Raw genomic sequence first — 20,288 nt, forward strand, 5'->3', positions numbered from 1 at the left:
TAGGTAGTGCTGTCGCCTCACAGCAAGAAGGTCGCTGGTTCGAGCCTCGGCTGGGTCAGTTGGCGTATCTGTGTGGAGTTTGCGTGTTCTCCCTGCGTTCGAGTGGGTTTCCTCCGGGTGATCCGGTTTCCCCCACAGTCTAAACACATGCGATATAGGTGAATCAGGTAGGCTTAATTGTCAATAGTGTAAGAGTATGAATGAGTTTGTGTGGATGTTTCCCAGAGATGTGTTGCGGCTGGAAGGGCATCTGCTGCGTAAAAACGTGCTGGATAAATTGGCGGTTCATTCCGCTGTGGCGATTAATAAAGGGACTAAGCCGACAAGAAAATGAATGAATAAATTATAGAAATATTCATTTGACCACTTCAAAGGCTCGTTCTGAAAACGTACTGCTATATACGTTTCTGGAGATCACGAAATTTGTATCAGGAGGTACGTTTTTTTGCAGTTTTTGTTTTCAGGAATCCGCCAGAGGCTGCTGTGTACACTTTTCAGATCTAAGCTTTCTCTTGCTAGTGCCATGTGTGCCTGCTCTTCTCACGTAAAATCCACCGGAGGCCGCTTTCGACTGACTTTATAAATGACTGACTGAATGATCGACTGAACTACCCTCCACTTTCCCTAAACCCAACCAATAGTAGTTTCAAAAGCACAGATTGACCCGCTCACACACTTCCCTAAATACATCCGACAGTGTTAAAAAAGCACTCCAAAAAACGAAAAGTCCTCGCCTGATTTTTACCACGTTTTCAGATTTAACCACACTCTCACCCTGTCATTTATTTGTTTAATTTTTGGTTTCTGCTTTTGTCTTACTTTCTGGAAACTTTCTTCCGGACTCAACCCCATCAACGTGGTCAACTCCTCTCTGTTTCAAGTCTGCCGACGTAACAAGCTAAACAGCGGGAAAGCCGTGAACACGGAGGTAAACGCAAAAAGGAACGCCACTATACCGCCCCGTAGCATTCGTTTTAAAGACGAAATGCAGCCAAACGTACTTCTAGCTACATAATTCGCGACCTCCAGAAACATATATAGGGCTACATTTTTAGAATGAGCCTGTGTTGGCATAATTACATGTTATTAACCCTAACCGTATAGTTAGTACAGGAAATTAATTAATATTACTCAGTAGTTACATACATACTTTGTTACACAAAGAATAGTTACATTGTAACTACGTCACCTTAAAATAAAGAGTAACCACATAGTGCAAAAGGACTAAACCTGTAACAGTAAGAATTTTATTATACATTTTTATAATTTTTTTTAGCATTTTTTTTAATCAATTTTATAAATGCATCCAAACTTAAAATAATTTCACCTTTCCCTAAATAGGCAAATAATTTTGAACATGGCCACATGTAGACAGATGTATTCCCTTGTTTGAGTTGAAATTATGTAAATGAAGATATTTCTACCGCAAAAAGAAGCATTCTACTGATCAAAATCACTATCAATTGAATAAATCTGCAGAAAAATTTAGTAATGTATTTCAGTCCAATTGTGCTTCATTTAGCTGAATGGGCTTTACAAACCATCTACAGGAAAACTGTAGAAACACTCTTCTCTCTTATGCAGCTGGAACTTTTATTTAAATTCCATCTTACATGGACTCAATAAGGAAAACAATGTTTACACTAAATGTACCACAATCATGTTGCACTGCTTGATTCAACCTAAAATAACTCAATATAAATACACTATATAAATCCCTAAATACCTCTTTTGCACCATATACATCTCTTGCACAATATCCTGCACAGCGTTGTTCAGTCTCATGTAAAAGTACTTGTATAGCCTGTCTTATGTGTATAGTTAAGTGTCTTATAGTATATGTTAGTTATGCATGTGTTTTTTTATATAGCTCTTATGTCCAGTGTTGTGTTTGTATTTATAATTAATTTATGTAGCACAGTTGTCCTGCGAGACACAACATTTCGCTCTTCTGTATGTCCAACGCAATCTCACGGCAATTCGTAACTTTTTGATTTAGTGGCTAATTCGTATGAATTCGTACGATCTAATTCATACAATTTAGTACGATTCGCTCATCACCCAATGACAGTTGGGGTTAGGGATGGGGTTTGGGGGCCACACCTCCTTTTTAAAATCGTACATTTTCTTATTTCGAATTTCTGCGAATTAGCTACTAAATTGACAAAACGTAGAATACTTACGTTTTCTTGTGAGATCAGGCTGCCATGCCCACACGTAGTGAAATCACAATAAAGCTCGAGTTGACTTAACTTTATCGAAAAAAAAAATTGCCGTTTGTTCAAACTAATTAAAAATGAGCTGAAACAACACAATTCTTGAGTTGATTGGGAGACAACTTAATTGTTTTATTTTTCAATCCACTTAAATTTGTAAAAACCAGCAAGTTAAATTAATTCTTCATGTTGTCACAACACAAATTGATTGTGTGGAACCCAAAAAATTTCACAGTGTAGTCTTTAGCGGTCAGTGATCTTTCTTTCTTTCTTTCTTTCTTTCTTTCTTTCTTTCTTTTCCTTATTTCTTTCTTTCTTTCTTTTCCTTCTTTCTTTCTTTCTTTTTCTTATTTCTTTCTTTCCTTCTTTCTTTCTTTCTTTCTTTCTTTTCTTTCTTTCGTTCTTTCTTTCTTTCTTTCTTTCTTTTCTGTCTTTTTCTTTCTTTCTTTCTTTCTTTCTTTCTTTCTTTCTTTCTTTCTTTCTTTCGTTCTTTCATTCTTTCTTTCTTTCGTTCTTTCTTTCTTTCTGTCTTTTTCTTTCTTTCATTCTTTCTTTCTTTCTTTCTTTCTTTCTTTCTTTCGTTCTTTCTTTTTCTTTCTTTCTTTCTTTCTTTCTTTCTTTCTTTCGTTCTTTCTTTTTCTTTCTTTCTTTCTTTCTTTCTTTCTTTCTTTCTTTCTTTCTTTTGTTCTTTCTTTCTTTCTTTCTTTCTTTCTTTCTTTCTTTCTTTCTTTCTTTCTTTCTTTCTTTCTTTCTTTCGTTCTTTCTTTCTTTCTTTCTTTCTTTCGTTCTTTCATTCTTTCTTTCTTTCGTTCTTTCTTTCTTTCTGTCTTTTTCTTTCTTTCATTCTTTCTTTCTTTCTTTCTTTCTTTCTTTCTTTCGTTCTTTCTTTTTCTTTCTTTCTTTCTTTCTTTCTTTCTTTCTTTCGTTCTTTCTTTTTCTTTCTTTCTTTCTTTCTTTCTTTCTTTCTTTCTTTCTTTCTTTTGTTCTTTCTTTCTTTCTTTCTTTCTATCTTTCTTTCTTTCTTTCTTTCGTTCTTTCATTCTTTCTTTCGTTCTTTCTTACTCTCGCAAACAATTTTTTCATTAATTATTATTAATGATATATCCCTTGTGATACTGTGTAAGTAAAGTAGTGTGTGTGTGTGTGTGCGTGTGTGTGTGTGTGTGTGCACTGCAGTGGGAAAGGTTCACATCTCCCACGCCACTCCATATTGGGATATAAAAAAAGGAAGTACATATTTTGGAAACTCACTCTCTGTGGTCGGGGTAGAAGGCTTCCTGCTCCGCTTATCATCTGGTGTGGAGACGCTGGGATCTGAACACAGACAAACAGGATACAGAGGAAAACACAGAGAGCTAAATTAGCAAAAATAAATCAAATGTATGGTCACATGCTATTTTAATGTACAATTCATGCTATTAACCAAGACTTTTAGCTCAATAAACTATTAATTGGCAGCTTATTTTTAATTAGTAAAGTAGTAGTTGGGTTGATTAGAACTAGGGATGCCAAGAGCAACAAATAATAACTTGATTTCTAGTTGATCATTTGGAAAAGTGGCAGAAGATAGACTTTTTCAATGAATCATCTGTTGAACGTCATCCCAATCATCACAAATACAGCAGAAGACCTACTGGAACCAATATGGACCATAAGATTCTCACAGAAATCAATCAAGTTTGGTGAAGGAAAAGTCCTGGTTTGGGGTTACATTCAGTAAGAGGGCGTGCAAGAGATCTGCAGAGTGGATGGCGACATCAACAGCCTGAGGTATCAAGACATTTGTGCTGCCCATTACATTACAAACCACTGGAAAGGGCAAATTATTCAGCAGTATGGCGCTGAAGAAGGTCAAGATGCTCCAGGATTGGCCCGTCTAGTCACTAGACATGAACATTATTGAGCATGTCTGGGGTAAGATGGAAGTGGAGGCATTGAAGATGACTCCAACGAATCTTGATGTCTTGCAGTAACACTTTCTTTGCCATTCCAGATGACTTTATTAATAAGTGATTTAAGTCATTGCAGAGATGTATGGACGCAGTCCTCCAAGCTCATGATGGAGTCAGACACAATATTCATTCTGTCTCCACTGCAGCATGACTTTATATTCTATACTGGACATTATTTCTGTAAGTGACAAGAGTTTTGTCAAAGCAAAGTCAGACCTTACTGTCCTAATGAAATCATTCAAAATCAAGGTGTAATCATGTTTTATTTTGGTAAAATAAGCGTAATCTATAAGCCTTTGTCTTTCATATTAGCCACTTCTGATAACAAATGATCAACTACAAGAAGTTAAGTTATTATTTGTTGTTCCTAAAACTTTGATAGGCGACAAGACTTTTGTCAGGTAGTGTATACTTAGTTCATGAGTTCATGTTAGTAAATACATTACATTAAATAAAAGTTACTATTTGAGCTGTTAACAAAGAAATAGCTTTGAAAGTTCATTGCCAGTTTACATTTGCTAAATTTTGCCAAGACTAAAACCAAGGTTAAAGCAGTTGAAAATGACGTTTGAAAGTCAGAAGTGCAGAAGTCACCTTAGTAGAAACTGCATATGTAAATGTTTATCAAGGTAAATGATAATATCACTGCACTTAAATTGTAGTACACTATATACCAAGTAAGGGATAAAGTACATCCAGGAAGTTGTTATTGCAGAAAAAAGCCTGACAAGCTTATAAAACTGAAGGACAACCTCCTGGATGTACATTATCCTGCTTATTTGCCTTAAAACACAAATATTAGACACAAAACGTTATTCTGAGTCGTAATAGTTGATTAATTCTTTAATTACATTTAAAGCTGAAAGGAAACAGAAACAGTTGATTGACTTTAACGTGGTACTGTCCAGCACATTATTCAGTCACAAGATGGCATCAAAATGTCAAAAACACAAAGCTGAAACTACACTGGCTGAATAAAGCATAGATTACCTAGGGATTATTCATTCACAACATGGCGACAAACAATCCAAAACAGTCAAAAACCGCAGCATGACAAACAAGCAGATACTTATGAATGTGGATTTAGGAATATGAATGTGAATGTATTTACTGACATACGTGAAGTTCTTGGATGACCCTGTGTTATTTAGAGGTTGTTAACTGGGAATAACATAACATGGAATGTCATGAATAATCAATCAGAAGCAAGTATTCCAGACAGCCAAGTAATGATAATATATATATATATAATTATTTTTTTTTCTTTAGATGAAATTTCACTTTTGAGAAGCATAGCAATTAGGGATGTAACGGTATTGTAAATACCGTCATACTGCAATATTAATTTTTTTTGATATTACCGAAGTCGCATGACTCGGTAAAACTATAGGTCTTCTGAGAAAATTTGCTCAGGTGAATGGCTTGTCCTCTCAAGTGGGGGAAAGACAATGCACAACGTTACCCACTGCTGTCAACCTGGGCCAAGTCATATCTCTCTTGTCCCAGAAACCTCAGTCCCAAATGAGAGGGTTTTTTTCTGTTGCAGGGGACATTTTAAATGCCCAGAGATACCAGCTTTTACCAGATTATATTTATATGATAATTTTCCTTTAAACCCATCTCTATCTAAGTGAGTGAGTGATTAAATGTTGAATGTGATGAGTTTTCAACAATACTAAATTGAAACTTTATTTTTTTTACATGGTTTAATAATTTTTTGTTATTAAAATTGAAGTTCCTGTTTCAAAGCTTACAGATAGATGGCTAATTTGTATGTAATTGACACTTTTGGCACTTTTTTGGAGTATTTTCATAAGTTTTGTTTTTTCCTGTAAATGATTGAATAAATACCGTACCGTGACATTCATACCGAGGTATTACCGTACCGTGAAATTCTGATACCGTTACATCCCTAATAGCAATGGATAGAGACAGCTGTAAAGAGATGTTTCTTAAAATGAGTGAGAGAGAGAGAGAGAGAGAAAGATCTACAAAGGCACATGCCAAGCAAAGCTGGTTTGCGAATTCTTGAATCTGCTTAAGGAAAAGATCCTCTAAAGTGACAGAGAGCTCTACAAACAGCTGTAACGACATGTCCTAGAAAAGAAGAAAAGGGATAGCTGAAGGGACATGTGCTTCAGTAGAGATGGAGATATCTTTTAGGACTTTACAGAGAGATCTAAGAATGGATTTATGGACATGTCTTGTTAACTAAGATAAATATGCCCAAAGATGGTTAAATGCATCCTCTAAAGTGGGAAAGAAAAATCCACAAATTGGTGTGGAGAAATGTTCTGGAAACCAGGGCTCCTATTCAAAAATACCATTAGCAGTTCTCCTAAATAGAACTAAACGTTTTAAGCTGAGGGTTTTCTCTATTCACATTCTCCATTTAAATCTATTCACAAAGCTGCTGAGACAAACCTGAACAAACTGAAAGACGTCTAAAAAGGGATAGTTCACCAAAAAATCTTGTTATAAACATGTCTGAGTTGTTTTTAGTTCTGTCAAATATAAAAAACATATTTTTAAGAATGTTGGAAACATGTAACCATTACATATTAAAGTAGGAAAAACAAATACTATGGAAGTCAATGGTAGCAGGTTTTTTCCCTTCTTTAAAATGTCTTCTTTTGTGTTCAACAGACATACAACAACAACAAAACTAGGTAAAGAAATGAATTTTAAAAATGTGCTCCTTGCTTTTAATGATAGACATTACATTAGGCTAGATTACTGTAATGCTCTGTTCACTGGCTGCCCAGCATCCTCTATTAATAAACTTCAGCTAGTACAAAATGCAGCTGTCAGAGTTCTTACCAGGTCTAGAAAATATTATCATATCCTCCTTACACTGGCTGCCTGCTAAGTTTCGTATTGAGTTTAAAATATTGCTTTTTACCTATAAAGCTTTAAATAATCTAGCTCCTGTTCATCTAACCAACCTTCTGTCTCGCTACAATCCAACCCTCTTTAAGGTCTCAAAACTCAGGGCTTCTGGTAGTACCTAGAATAGCAAAGTCGAGTAAAAGAGGTCGAGCCTTCTCATTTATGGCTACTAAATTCTAGAATAGCCTTCCTGATAATGTCCGAGGCTCAGACACACTCTCTCAATATAAAACTAGATTAAAGACATATATTTTTAGTAAAGCATACATTCAGTGCATCACTTAGCGGTATGATACATGAATGTGCCCCTAGCAGGTTTCTGCATCTCGTTTATATACACTATGAACATAAGCTACGTTAATTATTCTCTTTATTCTCTATTTCCACAAGGGGATATTAATCCTGAGGCCCCCAGACTACACAGCGCCACTGATTCGATCCAAGACCAGCGACGAGATGATCCCAAGGTTTCTATAATCCTGGACCAGGTCGTATCCTGAGCAGCTGCTGTGCTGGTCATGGAGGAGTGGAGAGCATGAGACTGATTCCTGTGACTCTCCAGGGACAGACCAGCCTTCGCTGAGGTCCAGCATTCTCCAGCCTCCGGCGGCTAGACTGCAGCTCTGCACAAGACGTTTGGCCATAGGAGAAACGGTCGTGCCCAACTGAGCCTGGTTTCTCTCAAGGTTTTTTAATTCTTTACTTTCGCCAATTGGTGAAGTTTTTTCCTCGCCGCTGTCACCACTGGCTTGTGTGGTTCGGGATCTGTAGAGCTGCACATCGATGGATTGCTCTTCAGTGTTTAGACTCTCAGTAGTGATTATTAACCACTCTGAATTGAGCTAAACTGAACTTAACTTAAACACTGAAAACTGAACTACACTGAATCAATTTACTATGATCTTCTATATAAAGCTGATTTGACATGATTTACATTGTAAAAGCACTCTAGAAATAAAGGTGAATTGAATTAAATTACATAAACATGATCTTCTCATGTTGAAAATTAATGTATTTTAATAAATAATCAAATGCTTTATATATTATATATATTATATATATATAATATATATATATTCTATAAATGGCTGTTTATATATATATATATATATATATATATATATATATATATATATATATATATATATATATATATATATATATATATATATATATATATATAACATAATATATATATATATATATAACAGCCATTTGTATTTATAGAACATATTTCCATAAATATAGTTTTGAAAATTTTGGCTTTGTGTTTATTTTGAACAAAATTTTTAAATATATATTTGGAAATATCTTCATGATTAAGGCAATAACTTATTAAATGCTCACTGTTTTCAGATGTTTTTTTTTAAATGTTTCCTTTTCAATGCAGATCGCCTGCAACAGCCATATTAGGATAGTGTGTTTGGTCACTGCTCCTACCATTTCACTAATTAAGGAGCTAGTTTTAGCATTAAAATGCTTTGTGAAATACTTTAAGAGCAAAATGCCAATGAAAAAACAAATCTTAAAAATGATCAAGTTAGTGAGCTATGTTCAGCCTTAAGATTTTTTTTTGTGAATACGACCTCAGAAAAGAAAGACTACAAGACTACTTTCTCTCTACTAAATGCCGGACAAAGAAATCTAGAGATTAGAGTTGCTAGAGGCTTGTCTTGTAAAGTCAAATAAAATCTGTCAAACCCTATTATGCAGGAAAGGGAGATTTAGAGCAACTGTAAAGACATCCTGCAAAGCAAAACAAGGATATCTTAGGACATGCAAGGGACGCAATGCAGCCTGATCTGCTCAGTAATTACCGGAAGGTGCAGAACTCTAGCAGAAGCTCTAGGGAGAAAGACACGCTGCCCAGCCCAAAACACACAGACTTAAAACATTATACCCTTACAAAGAGAATAAATGCAGTTTATTTTAAAATTAGATTTTTCTTGTATTGAACAATTCAAAATATCCAGTACAATGTAAGTAAAAAAGTACCTTAAGTACAGCACGCATAATCTCTCAGACAGCTTATTAAGTTTCAAAGAGAGCATACAGTATATAACCCTGAGCCACAAAACAAGGCATAACTGTCCCCTTTTCAGTGATGTATACTTTGTGATACATCTGGATCTGAAAAAATGTAAATACTGAGAAAAATTACCTTTAAAATTGTCTAGATGTCTATACAAATTCCTGGCAATGCACATTATAAGCCAAAAAATATGTTCTGATATATTTACGGAACAAAATTTACAAAATTTCCTCATGCAACATCATCTTCACTTAATTTTCTAATTATTTTTGGCAAAAAAGAGAAATCTATAGTTTTTACACAAACAGTGTATTTTTCATTATTTCCAAAAATATATCCATGCACTATGAGGACTCATTCACACTCAAATTGTCCTTGGTTCTGATAAAAACCAATAAACAGTGTAAATAGATGCATGAACATTTTGAGTTTACTCGCTTCATTTATGCGTCAAATGCAATTCATTCACACGTCAAATTCAAATTCAATCGCGCAAAACGACAATTAACCCTTCGCTAAGCCACACCCAAAAACCGCCACCCACCAATCGTGGCTTAGCAACTGTAGCTAGCGCAGGGACTCAGTCAAGCTTTCGAGCGAGTGCATATGGATTGTGCAAATCTGATACCCGGTATCCTTAAAGTTTGGACAGGATGGTGGAATTTTTTCCCTTTTCAAAACCTAAAACCCAAGAGGAGAAATGCCAGCGTGGATCAAGCTGTGTGGGGGTCGCTATAGGGGCGGAGCTAAGTTGGTTTTGTTTTGATATTCCTGACACATTCAATGATAGACAGACTGCAATAACTCACACCTCTTACCCTAAACTAGGGATGCTCATTTCGGTTAATTTTGCTAACCGACAACCGCAGCTCATAAATAGGTTATTAACGGGTAACTGGTCAGATTACTATTAATTTTATATTAAACAAATTGACGTGACTATTTTGTGTCTGACACATTAAATATTGCATTTTAAAATACTGATTTATTTTTATATGCTAGCATATTATTAATAGAACAATACAACAGAGCATTTTCATGCACCTGCAGTGTTTTGCACAGAAGAGCAGAATAAACTAAATAAAATGAATAAAATAAATAGGACTGCCCTAAATTATTTTCCACTTAAATAATAAATTTATATTACAAATCGAAAACACTGACTGATTATTTTTAATAACCGGCATAGGCTGTTTTTTTCCAATCATATTTTTGTCTTCCGTCAAATAAAAATAGCAGACTTTCACAAACTGCTGCTCTGGGATGAGCCTCGTGCAAAAGATGCCCCTCTTAACGCAAAGGCGCATTCAATTTGCCCCTTATGCAGTCAAACAAAAAATATATAAAATAATGATTTTAATTGTTTAACTGATAGCATTAATCGGTTACAAATGCACCCTTTCGGTTAACGGTTAATCGATTATTTTGAGCATCCCTACCTTAAACAGATCTAAACTGTGTTTCCTACAAAACACAAAGCAGGTTATGTTTCACAGCTGTCTTATTACTTTTTTTGCTCGATATTGTGAGTAATGCTCCGTTTAAGCCTTTGCCATAACGTTAGTAACTTAGTCATGCTAATAGCGAATAGGTCATAATGACATGAGTTATTCATCCGGAAAATACGGCTACTTACGTGCAAATAGCGTGATCTATCCGCGCGTTCCGCGTCTGGTGTGAACACAGCATAAAAAATGTAGCACTCTTGTGCACAGCACTTCCATAGACCCAAGTAGCACGCTCACACACGTCCCTCAAGCGCATGGATCAGCTGTATTTGATTAGGGTTGGAGCAAAACTGTGTAGAGCTGCAGCCCTCCAGGAATTGAGTTTGAGACCTATGCTCAAGCGCATGGTTACATTAATAAACAATGTAATGGAAAAGAAAAATGCGTTCTGTGTTACGCTGCACTTTCTACCCCTTCCATTCATATGCATATGAATACGGCAGACCAGAAAAAAGTTTTGCATGTTGCTTCATTGCAAAGTTCAAGCTTGGTGAACTCTGACCTGCAAAATCGCATCACGTGATTTTGAGACCAATAAAAGATCAAAATGTAAAACCTCTGTACTCTTCTTTTATGCCGCCCCTTTTTGCAGCACCATACGCATACTTAAACTCTAGTATGACCATGACTTAAGACATATTGGAAAATCAAGCTGCAAACTCATTGATGCTATTTGATTGTAAGGACACTCACCGTTCACTAGGACCACACAGGAACACTCAGTCTTGCCCTCATCGGTCTCTGCCCTGCACACGTACTGCCCTTCATCCTCAGGCAGAGCTTTATCAATAGATAAAGAGTACCGATCACCTACACACAAACACAGATTTCTTGGTTACACTCGGTAGGTCAACAAATAATGACAGATAGTGTTAGAAAAATATGGCGGTAACATGGACTACTCACTCAATCCTTACATCTACAGTGCTCAGCAAGAATAAGCACACCCCTCACAGATTTCTGTTTTAAATGATTGTTTTCTAAAAGCATATATATATTAGATTAGTCAGTGCCAAAGCCAAAACTAGAACTAATCTAACAATAAATGTTAAGATCATATCTAAAAAAATTTGCACACCCAAAGTAAGATGTTGGGGAAAATATTAAGTAAGTTTTTAGAAACAGCAAACATCAAGAGAAACAAAAAATATATAACAATTTTGTCTATTTTTATTTTTGCTTGCAATAGATTTTAATTTAATTGTATAATCTTTCTATTCCTAAAGACGTAAGTTGATCAAACTCTTATTTTAATAGATATAACTGTTTAGTAAAACTCACTAAGATATAGATAAACTACTTAAAACTGTTTTCGAAGTTTTCAAATTCCAACACTTCGAGGGATAGTTCACCCAAAACTGAAAATTATTGTCGAACATGAAATATGTTATTTAAAAAATAACAAGTTGGATACTGGCAACCATTGACTCCGGTGCTCACGGCAACCCGAGTTCGATTCCTGCCTCGTGGTCTCATGCTGATCCTTCCCCACTCTCTGCTCCCCATGTTTTCCTGTAAATACTCTCTACTGTCCTATATAATAAAGGTGAAAAACCCTTAAAAATTATATATATATATATATACATATATATATATATATATATATATATATATATATATATATATATATATATATATATATATATATATATATATATACACACACACACACACACACACACACACACACACACAGTTGAAGTCAGAATTATTAGCCCCCCTGACTCATTAGCGCCCCTGTTTATTTTTTCCCCCAATTTCTATTTAATGGAGGGAAGATTGTTTCAGCACATTTCTAAGCATAACAGTTTAAAAAAATTATTTCTAATCACTGATTTATTTTATCTTTGTCATGATGACAGTAAATAATATTTTACTTGATATTTTTCAAGACACTTCTATACAGCTTAAAGTGACATTTAAGGCTTAACTAGGTTAGTAAGGTGAACTAGGCAGGTTAGGGTAATTAAGCAAGTTATTGTATAATGATGGTTTGTTCTGTAGACTGTTGGAAAAATATATACAGCTTAAAGGGGCTAATAATTTTGTCCCAAAATAGTTTTTTTTTAAAATTAACAACTGCTTTTATTCTAGCCTAAATAAAACAAATAAGACTTTTTCCAGAATAAAAAATATTATCAGACATATTGTGAAAATGTCCTTGCTCTGTTAAACATCATTTGGGAAATATAAAAAAAACAAAAAAAATCAAAAGGGGGCTAATAATTCAACTGACTTCAACTGTATATATATATATATATATATATATATATATATATATATATATATATATATATATATATATATATATATATATATCATAAAGGTTTTGAACCACTTGAAGGTGACTAAATTGTGAGTGCATTTTCATTTTTGGGTGAAATAAGCCTTTAATATTAACTTCTTTTTTAGACAATTGCTTTATAAAAATCTCTTTCGCCCTGCAAATACCAACAAATCACTCTTAATAGTGTTTCCAGTATGAGGACTTGCAGGACAGCACAAATAAAAAGTACATAAATACACTTTGCTTTCTATATGTATTGTACAGAAAGACATCACTTTTTTTCAACCCAAGCTCATTCTGGAATCGTAGCCCCGCGGACGTTTCTGGAGACCGCGATTTACGTGGCCGGAGGTACGTACGGCCGCGTTTAGTTTTTTCCGAGCGAACGCTGCGGGGCGGTGTGGTGCCGATCCGCTCCTCCTCTTCGCGCTTGCCGGCCGACGGCTCGCCTCCAAGTGGAGGGCTTTCCCGATGCAACCAGTTCGTCCGCTTAGCTCACAGCATTACGTCAGCGGAGCGGAGGCCCGGAGGAGGAGGAGCCGCCGGCCACGGGGACGACGACCGGGATCGAGTCTGGGGAACAGCGGTTCCAGAAATCAGGTAAGATGAAAAACGGAATCTGAAAAATAAGGGCGAGAACACGGCGGGATCCGAAAACGCGGTCGAAATCGAAGACGAGGGCTTTTGCTTTTTTTTTTTCTGGACGGCTTTTGCAAACCGTCGATTGGGTTTAGGGAAGGAGGAGTAGGAGGGCGGTTGGGTCAGCCGATCCGGTGGCTTTTTGCACGAGAACAGTGCGGGAGCGAATGGCACGCACTCCCGAGACGCGAAAAAGTGCGCACAGCGGCCTCTCGCGGATCCGCAAAAACAAAAACCGATTGAATACGTACCTCCCGGGACGTATCTCGCGGTCCGCAGAAATGTCCACAGGGCTACGTTTCCACAATGAGCCCGGGTTGCTTTGTTTGGAAAGGACCCTATATACTGTATCAGGTTAACTGTTTATATACTGTCCACCTTATACACAACTCCTTAGCTTAAACACCCTTTTAAACAATAACTATTGTGAAAAGAGCTATAGAACATGTCAATATGGAGATGTGATTCGCTTATGAACATTTCTTGCTTGTTGTCAAACTATTTCGTAACCTTAACAAGAGACAATTGAATCACATCTAAACATTAAACAGATGTTATAACATTATTTATCAATATGTTGACATTTTTGGATTCATGGAAGCTATGGAAATATATAAATGTAATACAGGAAATGGGTTAAGACCATTGTTTTTGTTTACATCCCTCAAAATGGTCTATATAAACAAGCTTGAATTGAATTACTTGGGTATATTTAAATGTAGAATGTAACACTAACCCTCATTAGTGATAATGATGAATTTGGAGGGTCTGATGACTTTTCCATCAAGCATCCATGTCACTTTAGCAGGAGACTCAGATGACAGCTGGCACTGTAGATGCAAACGCTCTCCGTCCAGCACAGTCACATCACTCAGTTTCTCTACAAAAACAGGCTCCTTCTTCCCAGCTGCCTTCGTGGTCTCCTTTATCTCTCCATCCACACAATTCACGTCATTTTCCTTTCCTCTGGGGTCGCCTTGGCTTTCTCCATTCCTATCCTGGGTTGGTGGCTTTTTCTTATTGCCTAAAACAGATCTGAAGTCAACGGCTTCGTTTTTGCTAGGTTGCGTTTTCAAGGATCCAGGAGCAGGTTTTGGGCCTTGGCTTGCTTTTTTCCCTAGCACCGCTCTGAAGTCCACCTGCTGCGGAGTGTTGACTTTGCGTTGCTCTTCTGTCTGAGTCTTGGGCTTGATCTGCCGTTGGAGGTTCCCTCTGAAGTCCATCTGCTCAGCCGTGATCTCCTTCAGATCTTCCTCTGAGACGCTCTTAGTGGTGACCTTGCGGCCGAGCACGGTTCTGAAGTCGATCTGTTCGGCCTCCTGCTGTCGGATCTGATCTTCCCGATGCTCCTTCGTTTCTACACGCCGTTTGAGAAGCCCACGCGTGGAGCCCCCCTCCTCTTCTTGCTGATCTGTCCCACTGCTATGTTCCTCAGAGTGCAACGATGCTGCAGGGCTGGGAGTCTTTGGCTGTCCTCCCCTGCCTAGCGCAGTCTTCTCCACCCCTCGGCTGCAACAGGAAGAGTGGAGGAGAAAAAAACATACAGAGATGTTTAAAGCCCCAGCAAGCTCAGCCCACACTTGAGAGCTGCTTAATCAAGAGGAGAGCAAGTTCAACATGACAGAGTTGCATCAGAGATGACTTCAGAGGCCTTATAGGGAAATGAGAACGAAACGGGGCCCCAAGACTAACCCACACTCTAATGTAGACTACTGCACAGCTGACTGAGGAAGCATCAACATCCTTTAGGGTAACACTTTAGTATAAGATGAAATAGTTAACATGCTCCATGCTCTTACTTTAAGATTAAGGGGTCTATTTTGACGGTCCATGCGCAGAGCGTAAAACGCAAACACTTTCAGGGCGTGTCAGAACGCATTTTTGCTAATTTAAGGACAGGAAAATCTGCTTTGCGCCGTGGCGCATGGTGTAAAAGGGTTGAGTTTATTTTCTTAATGAGTTATAGGTGTGTTTTGAGAATAAACCAATTAGAGTCTCATCTCCCATTCCCTTTAAGAGCCAGCTGCGTCACGCCAAGAGCACATTCGCTATTTACAGGACGTAAAGTAAGTCTAAGTACAAAAACTGAGCATTTCACAAGCAAACAGTTAACAGTTTTTTTTTTACAGAAAACTGTTAAACAGAGCATCTACTGCGTGAGAATGAGAGATAATGGATCTACTTTCACTTTCGCTCTTGGATAGGGAAACCTTTACACACAGACATTAATTAGTCTATAAATAATTAATTGCGTTGGTTAAGTGCAAATATTCGTTTCTAAACTATTTCTAAATTCAGTTCTAATTTCCAGCAAACGAATAAATGAACAATAATAAGGAAGTGTGCTCAAAAACCTGAGTTATATCCTAAAACACATGCTGTGCCCCATATGGTCTAAAACCTGACAGGTGGGCAAATCTAAGCTTGTTTTTAATAAAACAAATATAAATATGGATATAATAAATAATACTGCTAATAATAATAACATCATACAAAAGCAAATTGTTATGAATGAACTGAAAAAGCCTCCCGAGATGAAGAAGACATAAAAGCAGTGATTTTTCAAATTTATAGGCTAGAAAATAATATGTTTTGTAATATTTTAATCCTTTATATTTATATCCTATATGTATTCTCATTATATCCTATATATATCCTTAATATTAAATTTTTTTCATATGTAAAGATATTTGCCTATTGCTCTCTTGTGTGTATTAAGCAGTGTGTAAGCGAGGTGCAACTCTGCGTTGGAATTTAGACCGGGTTTGTTTTGGTCTAATGAAAAATCTATTATAGTTTCTTAAAATAGCAACACTTCCTTTTTAGACTAGAACGCCTATGGGCGCACATATGAGCGCTGATGCATTTGCTATTTAAACAGCGTAGCGCAACACCTCAAAACCACTCTTGTGCCAAGCTGAAACTAGCAAACAAGTATTGCGCCGCGCCTTGCGCCACATTGCGCCGGGTGTATGATAGGGCCCTAAGCCTTGAAATCACTCCAGAGTGGAGGAAAACATCCCCAACAGCACACAAGGGTTAAATGAAAAGTCACTCTGCAGCTATTTCACCTTAAAATAAAAAGTAACCAAATTTAGCTATATAGAAAGATTATGTAGATTTAGTGCCGGGGTGGTTAAGGGCCATAGGCTGTAAATATAGCTTTAGGGCAGAGAAGAGTGAGAATAGTAGGAGAACGTACCGTTTGTTAGCATCATCAGCAGACAGCATGGGATCCTCGCTGACATGCAGAGTGGCCACTGACCGGCACTCTCCTACTTTATTTCTGGAGATTTATGAATGCTGGGGTTAATTTATGGTGAAGTGGACAAGGAACTGAAAAACACAAACTTTTTTGATTTGACAGAACAGTTTCTATGCATGCTTCTATTGTACATCTACTGTACATCTATTGTACATCAAATATGTTATGATAGCTGAAAACCTGTAGCATTGACATCCATTGTAGGTAAAACAAATACTATGAAATAGAGCTGCACGATTCTGGCTAAAATGAGAATCGCGATTTTTTTGCTTAAAATAAAGATCACGATTCTGTAGATGTAAAATAAAGGTATGGTAAAAACAAACATATGGCACAACATCGATAATAATATTATGTGTAGGTCTACTGGCTTCTATAAATAATTCTATTCTACTTATAATAATTCTGATGCTGAATTATTATGTTTGAGATATATGCTTGCAATCTGTCATATTAGACAATTCTATTCACTGGTAATTTGCCATTATCAGATTATATTCAACAATATATAGGCTAGAGTAGTTATACTGACACTGTAAACATTTATTTTCATGCACAACTGTGTGTTCACTTTGAAAGAAAAACATATGCTTGCCGTAATCATAACACTAAAATGCGATATGATCATTTAAATGAAGTGCACACTTTCGATTTCATTCTGACTGCTAAGTACTTGTTCATACTTCGTGCTTCGATCACTCTGTGCCACAAACTGAATATTATTTTCAACTGTATTACCTGTCACTGGCACCATTGGCAGGTTCTGTTCACTAAAGTAGACCCGCGCGCGTCTATTATTAAGTAGAGCGCGCGCCGCCCTCTCTGATAACAGCTCACGGTCAGCAGCTCATGTCACGTGTGATTTCCCGACCGCGAAAACATCATTATATGAAGAGAAAAATGACGTTTTTAGGTGAATAATACCTCATTAATACAGTATGTATTAATACAGTATGTATACAGTATGTACAGAATGTGACTCATTCAACATCATTTGGAGGTGTCAATGTCACCAGGGGCGGATTGGGACAAAAATTCAGCCCTGGCACTGTAGCCCCACCATCCCGCATTACCACACCGACACAGCCCCACCCACGGACACGCACATTTACTATTTAATTTGGTGTACAGATGGTGAAATAATATGACATTCTTGCCAGATTTTGATTATGTCCGCATAACCTCGGATTGGGTCGGCCCATCTTGAAACCAGGCAGCAGTTGCCGATTGGGCCAAATGTTTAACATTTATTATTATTTTTAATTATCATCATCGTAATATCACATCTAGCAAGAGAAAAAAGCTGTCTGAACTTTAAAACAGTATATATATATATATATATATATATATATATATATATATATATATATATATATATATGTATATATATATATATATATATATATATATATATATATATATATATATATATATATATATATATATATGTATATATATATATATGTATATATATATATATATATATATATATATATATATATATATATATATATATATATATATATATATATATATATATATATATAAACTGACCGGCCCACATTTAAAAATTGGTCCGGCCCTTCTGGTATTTGCCAGTAGTGCCAGATGGCCAGTCCGCCCCTGAATGTCACTGAGCAACGTGTGTAAAACAATGAAAAGACTTGTGCAGCCGTTTAACAACAATAATCTTTACTGCTTTACTTTTCGAGTAATGCCGAGTTCAGACTGCATGATTTTCGTGTCACAGATGTTTTCACACTGCTTGACTATCTGGGCTTGCGTTTCGTCGCTGCTTTGTTTACACTGCAAGATGGTTCGGCGACAGGGACATTCACATTGCATGACTTTACTATAGGGAGAATCGCCGACAACTTCGTCCAAACTACGTCTCACAGCCAAAAACACGTAGTATATCTTTTGGTATTAACTACATAATGAGAAAGAATCCTTTAATGGGGTAGAACATGTACATGTTTGCTCACCTGCGTTTAAAGGGAATTAGCCATTTCTCCTCAACATTGATAATAAACTAATTTCTTTCTGTATGAAACGTCAAACAGACACGTATGCTCTTGAGTCCAGTCAAACCTCCACTAGTTTTTCCTTCATTTTGTGGGTCCAAATAAACCGAAAATGAGCGCTTTTAACTTCCCCCAGCCTCCCGCTGGCCTGCAGCAGGTATACACACACGCACACACAAGTGAAAGCTGCTCTCTCATTGGCTGTAGGCAATGGCTGATGTTATTTTCAGTCAAAACTCAATTCACACGGCATGATTTGAATCGCCGACAGCTCCAGATATTCAGCACCCCAAATATCTCACAGGCATCGGCAACTCATCGGCGATTCTCTCAGATCGCATCTTTGATCGTTCATACTGTGTGATTGTCACTCACGTGCATGAGCAGCGATTTGCCTGTGATTTCAGGCATTTGTCGGCGATTTCTCAAAACCTGTCGGCGAGCCAAAATCGGGGCAAAAATCACGCAGTCTGAACTAGGCATAAGTGAGATCTATTAAAGTAGTTTTCAAAATCTGAACTGCAATAATAAACAGAAAATTCTGGTTTTCCAATTCAAGTGAATGAGAATACTTGGCTCAACAAGAGTAATAAACAACTTTAGTTAACAAGGAAATTCACTTGAAAACTATTTTACAGCATTGAATTTTGCTTAAAATAAGTTACTGATGCAATTTTAATGAGGGAAAATGTGTTCCATGATTACATAAATTACACCAATAAATGATTTTAAGTGTACCAAACAATGACTGTAAAAAATATGGACGACGCGACAGCCCTTTTTCCCATTGAACGCCTTGAGGGCAAAACGCCTGCTTGACGGGCACAAACTGTCGCAAAAGACTGCTGAAATTGGAGCCAGACATGCGCAGAAGGACTGTCTGATGGAGCCAGAGGAGGAGCCGCGAAAATGAGCAGAGTCGAGCTTCCAATCAAACGCTTTATGTAAAATCAACTACGCCCCCCGAACTTCTCAGCATGCGTTTGCTGTCATATCAACACAAATGGATGTAATAACGTTAACAAATATGAGGGTTTTATATATTCAATCGCGCCAGCTCCAGGCCGCAACACATAACTTACTCGCGGCGTCGCGGGCTGATTCCGGCTCGCATGCGGCAGCGCCTGCTCGCTCGGCCGCCGCATCTGGCTCGATTGACTCGGGCTGGAATTGGGTAGTGAGTCCAGGCATCCGGAGTAGGTCCAGCAGAGGTAACATTAGTCAGTCTGAGCTCTAAGAGATAAGTCTCCGGCAGGCGAGAATCTAGCCGGAACTGTGTTTTGCTATCTGGGTGGCTAGGCGTGTATCAGCAAACTAATAAAGCCCGAAAAAAGCCCTGAACTTAGCGAATAAACAGTGTTCCACCAGGATCATGTATGTCAGAAACTATAGTTTACTGCTGAACTCATTTTGTCATGGTAAAATAACACAGAAATCGAATAATAACATTTCAGTCTACTTCAGTCTCCTGCCGAA

General features: G+C 37.1%; 1 protein-coding gene and 1 long non-coding RNA gene across 13 annotated transcripts in view; one reads left to right on the forward strand and one right to left on the reverse strand.

Moving 5' to 3' along the window:
- LOC147835214 (uncharacterized) overlaps window positions 1-8,032 on the forward strand; it is a 51,580-nt gene extending 43,548 nt beyond the window's left edge. Inside the window, exon 3 of the long non-coding RNA XR_015499120.1 lies at window positions 7,448-8,032. This is a non-coding gene — a long non-coding RNA (uncharacterized LOC147835214). The remainder of the gene's footprint in view (window positions 1-7,447) is intronic.
- Window positions 1-20,288, reverse strand: part of mylka (myosin, light chain kinase a) — a 125,630-nt gene that overhangs the window by 39,516 nt on the left and 65,826 nt on the right. For all 12 annotated transcript variants that reach the window (XM_087267340.1, XM_087267339.1, XM_087267338.1 and 9 more), the window contains 4 exons: window positions 16,726-16,809; window positions 14,260-15,032; window positions 11,291-11,407; window positions 3,468-3,530 (listed from right to left, as the gene is read on the reverse strand). In XM_087267340.1, the coding sequence (XP_087123466.1) occupies window positions 3,468-3,530; window positions 11,291-11,407; window positions 14,260-15,032; window positions 16,726-16,809 (1,037 nt within the window). The remainder of the gene's footprint in view (window positions 1-3,467; window positions 3,531-11,290; window positions 11,408-14,259; window positions 15,033-16,725; window positions 16,810-20,288) is intronic.

The sequence above is a fragment of the Danio rerio genome, chromosome 9 (genome assembly GCF_052040795.2).
Source record: "Danio rerio strain M-AB ecotype USA chromosome 9, GRCz13ab, whole genome shotgun sequence".
NCBI classification, from domain to species: Eukaryota; Metazoa; Chordata; class Actinopteri; order Cypriniformes; family Danionidae; genus Danio; species Danio rerio.